This window comes from Octopus bimaculoides, unplaced genomic scaffold, assembly GCF_001194135.2.
Source record: "Octopus bimaculoides isolate UCB-OBI-ISO-001 unplaced genomic scaffold, ASM119413v2 Scaffold_121412, whole genome shotgun sequence".
NCBI classification, from domain to species: domain Eukaryota; kingdom Metazoa; phylum Mollusca; class Cephalopoda; order Octopoda; family Octopodidae; genus Octopus; species Octopus bimaculoides.
Genome location: NW_026423306.1, coordinates 1 through 6,492, shown reverse-complemented (window position 1 = coordinate 6,492; position 6,492 = coordinate 1). Strand labels below are relative to the sequence as shown.

Below are 6,492 nucleotides of genomic sequence, written 5' to 3'. Positions count from 1 at the left end.
AATTTTCTATAAAAACTCCAAATTGACTGAACCTGCAAACGTCAATATGCTAAAAATAACAGCCAACTGCCTGGAGAATTTTTGTGTTTGTGTGTACAAGCACAACAATTTCAATGACATACGAATTTTCTTAGTGAAAATCGTGCTGGTGAAAAGATCTTCAAAGTTATAGGCGTGTAGTAACGCCGTGCGCATGCGTAACCAACTTTCATATAGTCGAAAAGCTCGCATCTTGTGAAATATTCGAAGTCATCTCCCACCCCACTCGGAAAAGATTTTACCCCCAAATTTCTTTATAACCTTAATGTATGTCGTCTATATAAAATTTCATCAAGAAACAACTTATTTTCCTGAAATAGCAGCTAAATCTCGCAAAGATCATAGACATCTCTCTACCATAGCAAAAAAAAAAAAAATTTAAAAATAGCAGTTAATGCTAGCACAGACCATAAATATCTCCCCTCCATAGCTAGAAATAGCAGCCAAAGATACCACAGATCATAAATATATCCCCTCCATAGCTAGAAATAGCAGACAAAGCTACCACAGATCATAGACATCTCTCTTCCAAAGCTAGAAATAGCAGACAACTCTCGCACACATCAAACGTATCCCTCATCCAAACAAGACAAGGAACATACAAAGAATCGGCACCACAAAAACCGAAAGTCTACTGGATTAAAAGATTAAATGTTTTCATCGTTTAATACTTACCGAAATGTTTTATAAAGGAAAGACTTCTCACGGAGTGTGTGTATTATATGTATTAAACGCACTAAAAGTGCGTATGCGTGTGGAAATTGAGAAATATATGAAAAGTGATTGTGGATGTTAATTAAGAGATATTCTTGGAGAAAGAGACTTCCCTGGAAGTAGAACTACTGCGCATGCGTGTCGATTACTTGAAATATATATAGGGGAGATAACTCTCATTTTCCCTACCTTCAGTAAAAATGTTACAGGAACCACCAACGCCATTTTACCGAATGTTAATATTTTTCTTTCAAACACAGAGGGACAATACAAAATGGAACGCAGGGTCTAGGTAAGCGAATGGTATTTACACAAAGAATACCATTCGCTTACCCAGACCCCGCATTTCATCTTGTATTCTCCCTCTCTGTTTGACCCTCGTAGTCGAAATAAATATACTAACTTTCAGTAAAATGTCATTGGTGGTTTCTCTATCTACGTTCCCTGCTTAACTTGCGTCTGTTTCCCCGTAGCGTCTCTAAGTTTGCATTGTCGAGTTCCGTTGAGTCAGAGAACAGAAGCTTCAATTTAATTCTGTTTTAAACGCCATACGTGGTTGGTGAAAGACGTAACGCTGCACTTTTCTAGGATCTGCAATTATTTGATTACAGCTTACAATCGTCTTCCATTAATCCAACGTAATTCCTTGCGTCTGTGCTGCTGGTTATATCCCTACTATTGCTTCGTAGACATTGGCTTTGTACTGCTATCGACCTCTCTACAAGGCATTGTTCACTCCTACATGAGCATTGGAAGGAGTGTATACGAAAATCTTTTTTTTTTTTTTTTGTTAGCATTAAGGGCACACATGAATAAGAGACTTAAGTCTAGACCTATAGTGTTGCCAACAATACTTATCAATTAATCTAAGGAAGATCCATCTCAACGACGTTTTGCCATTGACTGAGAAGGGTGAAGCAACGCAAAGGACTTTGTGTGCTAAGTCCAAACATAAAGGAGATACAGTCTTTAAACGCACTGGCTGCCAAAGCTTCATTCGAAAAGTGGTCTGCAGTGATAAATATGGCTTTCTTCAAGGACGGGTTCGATGTCCTCTTCGTGACACCCTCCACCAGGTTGTTAAACACAGCAGGAAGGAAGAATGAGACTGCATTACTGTACGACACCTTTTGATTTGGTTTCCAGTAGGGCCTGTATCAACTAGTCTCCAAATCTAAAGAGTTAAAGACGGTAAGATTGATCTCTATTGTTATCTTAAAACTAATGGGTTAACTCCAGAAGCATATCAAAGGTGTAACGAGCACCTTTCAGGGTGGCAAAAGCCCCATCTGTGCATAGATGTGAACAAGAGATCACTCAACACATTAACAAAATGCTTCCTATCAGTTCAATTTGGCCATAATGAATAAAGACTATAAGGACTCTGATTAATTGTTACTTGTTTATATTTCATTACGTGGAGGCGCAATGGCCCAGTGGTTAGGGCAGCGGACTCGCGGTTTCAATTCCCAGACCGGACGTTGTGAGTGTTTATTGAGCGAAAACACCTGAAGCCCCACGAGGCTCCGGCAGGGGATGGTGGCGAACCCTGTTGTACTCTTTTGCCCCAACTGTCTCTCACTCTTACTTCCTGTTTCTGTTGTGCCTGTAATTCAAAGGGTCAGCCTTGTCACACTGTGTCACGCTGAATATCCCCGAGAACTACGTTAAAGGTACAAGTGTGTGTGGAGTACTCAGCCACTTGCACGTTATTTTACGAGCAGGCCGTTCCGTTGATCGGATCAACAGCAACCCGCGACGGAGTTCCAACAAAATTTCACTACATTCTCTGAAGCAGTCAATGCTTCTCTTCCAAATATATTTTTCACTGCAACATCGAGAAAGCTACAGAATGGTGAATCAAGAGTTATTTCTGGGGACAAAAACAAACATCAACTGCTTTCAGGAAAAAAAGGGAAATATGGAGGAGTGTGTTTATAGATTTTATTAATTATGTCTCCACCAAAATATAACAATATTGGTGAGAACAAAGACTTGGAATTAATATTCCTGCAAGACAAAGTCAAAATTTGGAACCAATTACTTTTAATGAAAAATATCACAGTAGTAAGCTGTGTCGAAAATGTAAGTCTATTTGTAGTGGAATAAAACTAAGTTTTGGGAGGTTGTTGTTATACTATCTCATATCTCCCTTAGTGTGTGAATACATTTGCAATTATAGATAGGTGTTTATATTTTTGTTTCAGGAATCTTAGCAGTAAACCATATCCCTGCATATAAGTGACACTTTTCAGACAATAACCTATCACAGAATCTCCACAGAAATAGCTTCTCTCCTCAACAAATACGCTGGGTGAATGGGCAGCAACTTACCAAGAGTGCAGAAAATTATAAGGCATGAGTTACGTGGGGGACACAAAGCTATACTTATGCCTCATGTCCTTCCAATGTGATCTTTTCTCTTTTGTACTGGAGGTCATTGTTGATGTACATATTTGACAACTTTACTGTATTCTTGTGCAAGAAAAAGCCACAAGTAATGTTTGGGGAAATGATATTCAGCCAAGAACCATGTGTAGGATCTCCTAGAGGAGTTTCAGTATAGTGGTCCCCACATCATGGAAACTGAAAAGCACATGAAAGTGGTTGAAAGATTAAATAAAGACTAAATGAAATTTTTCGAAATAACTTATTTTCAGTCAGGATCTCCATTACATGAAACACAGGAATATGAAAAAAGAAAAAGAAGTTGAAAACATACAAATCTGCACTCTTACTTTTGTATCCAGTTAAAGCATCACTTACAGTGAATGATGTCCCATATGTACCACACTGATGTAGCTTCTATTCTGAATGAATATAATTGTGTCTAGTTATGTCAGAATCTTGAGAAAATGATTTACATCAGATATCACAGTGATATGGCTTCTCACCTGTATGAATACGTTTGTGTCTACTTAATTGAGTATTATGAGAGAACACTTTACCACAGATATCAGTGATATGGCTTCTCTCCTGTATGAATACGTTTGTGTGTACTTAAATGACTATTTTGAGAGAACACTTTACCACATATATCACAATGATAAGGCAGCTCTCCTGTATGAATACGTTTGTGTTTGGTTAGGCTACCACTGGAAGTGAAAGATTTACCACATATATCACAGTGATATGGCTTCTCTCCTGTATGGATAAGTTTGTGTGTACTTAAATGACTATTTTGAGAAAAAACTTTACCACAGATATCACAGTGATATGGCTTCTCTCCTGTGTGAATACGTTTGTGTGCAGTTAAGTAACTATTTTGAGAGAATGATTTACCACAGATACCACAATGAAAAGGCTTCTCTCCTGTATGAACACGTTTGTGTATACTTAAAGTTCTATTTTGAGAGAATACTTTTCCACAAATACCACAGTGATATGGCTTCTCTCCTGTATGAATACGTTTGTGTTTTGTTAAGTCATAATTTTGAGAGAATGATTTACCACAGATTTCACAATGATATGGCATCTCTCCTGTATGAATACGTTTGTGTCTAGTTAGGTTACCACTGGAAGTAAAATATTTACTACAGATATCACAATGATATGGCTCCTCCCCTGTATGTGTACGTTTGTGTATTGTTAAGTCATAACTTTGCAAGAATGACTCACCACAGATATCACAGTGATATGGCTTCTCTCCTGTATGAACACATTTGTGTATATTTAAGTAACGATTTTGAGAGAATGATTTACCACAGATACCACAGTGATATGGCTTCTCTCCCGTATGCGTACGTTTGTGTGTAGTTAGGTGACTACTTTGAAAGAACACTTTACCACAGATATCACAATGATAAGGCATCTCTCCTGTATGAATACGTTTGTGTGTAGTTAGGTTACCACTGGAAGTTAAAGATTTACCACAGATATCACAGTGATATGGTTTCTGTCCTGTATGAACACGTTTGTGTTTACTTAAATTACCATTCTGAGAGAAAACTTTACCACAGATATCACAATGATATGGCATCTCTCCTGTATGAATACGTTTGTGTTTGGTTAGGTTACCACTGGAAGTAAAAGATTTAGCACAGATATCACAGTGATATTGTTTCTCTCCCGTATGAGTGCGTTTGTGTTTTGTTAAGTTATTATTTTGAGAGAATGACTTACCACAGATATCACATCGACTTGGCTTCTCTCCTGTATGAATACGTTTGTGTCTACTTAAATGACTATTTTGAGAGAACACTTTACCACAGATATCACAATGATATGGCTTCTCTCCTGTATGAATACGTTTGTGTTTACTTAAATGACTATTTCGAGAGAAGACTTTACCACAGATATTACAATGATATGGCATCTCTCCTGTGTGAATTCGTTTGTGTCTAGTTAGGTTACCACTGGAAGTAAAAGATTTACCACAGATATCACATCGATATGGCTTTACACCTGTATGAATATATTTGTGTGCAGTTAAGTTACTATTTTGAGAGAATGATTTACCACAGATATCACAGCAATATGGCTTTTCACTTATATGAATACATTTGTGTCTACTTATGTCAGCACTGCAGGTGAAAGATTTACCACAGATATCACAGTGATATTGTTTCTCTCCCATATGAGTTTGTTTCTGAACAATTAGATTACTTTTTTGAGAATGAGAATTTTTATGGACATCACAGTCACATGACAAATTGTGTCTGTCTTTTATAATGTCTTCAAGGGAAATCAGTTCTTTAAGTTTCTCTTTCTTCTCCATTATTGTTCTTCCCAAATTTCAATGTATATATATTTTTACTTGCTTCTCTTCTTATAGTTTACTCTTACAAATATTTCCACTGCTGTAATTTCATCCACTGTTACCTTTCTCTAACAATACTTAGGTTAATTTATCCAAGTGTAATCAATGCACAAACTATTCTTCTTGATATTCCAGTGAGTGATGTTTCAAAATTTTGCAAATAATCTCAGGCGAGAGCAAATATTTCATAGGAATTCTTCCACAGATTTAGAGAAACAGTGTTATAAATCTGTTTCTGTACAAGATATTTCTTTAGTCACTGAGAATGTATCTTCTGTTAATCCAATGTCATTTGATATTCTGAAACAATAAAGAAATAACAATGTTAGACACTGAGACTACTTGAACAGTGAAAACAGGACAACATTTCTGTAGAGATAAACTTCAGACCTAAACAATTGATTTTGTCATTTTAATAACATTTAGATCACAGAATCTTGTGCAAATAAATAAAATGCGCTGACCTCCTAGTATGCTGCAAACCCCTTACTTTTGTTCAGAAAAAAAAAAGCAGAAGTGGGGAAACTAGACCCCATCACCCTATCCTGGAATCATTGAAAATTCTTTTTTTTTTTTATTGAATGAATTCTGGTAACTTCCTAATGTGCCACAAAACCCGTTGGTGTCTAGTAAACAGAGTGGGGTGGGTTAGAATGGAACCCTCGGAAATTTCACCCACCCCCAACATATATATATACATATATCATAGCATGTATGCATACGTAAACAGGTAAAAATTCAACAACAATGTATTACTTACCTCTTTACTGTCAAATAAATGGAATAATTCTTAACAAAATACACTTATTTTTCTCGACTAAATATTTTCAGCTTTATACCAGCATTTTAAGAAAAACCAAAGAAATCTTTGGGGCCAAATTAATTTTTGTGAGAGTGGGGAGAGAAAATAAAAGTTGTCTCTCTACAAAGAGTCGATAGAAAATAAATAAATCTATGTGTGTGAGGTGGGGAAGAGAGTG

General features: G+C 36.6%; 1 protein-coding gene across 1 annotated transcript; it reads right to left on the bottom strand.

The window, feature by feature from the left end:
* Nucleotides 1-2,682: 2,682 nt before the first annotated feature.
* Nucleotides 2,683-6,360, bottom strand: LOC128251547 (zinc finger protein 107-like). The gene is made up of 2 exons (XM_052978362.1): nucleotides 6,273-6,360; nucleotides 2,683-5,812 (listed from the first exon to the last, which is right to left on the bottom strand). Exon 2 carries the CDS (start codon nucleotides 5,468-5,470, stop codon nucleotides 3,710-3,712), a length of 1,761 nt encoding a protein of 586 aa, XP_052834322.1. The 5' UTR covers nucleotides 5,471-5,812; nucleotides 6,273-6,360; the 3' UTR covers nucleotides 2,683-3,709.
* Nucleotides 6,361-6,492: the final 132 nt, after the last annotated feature.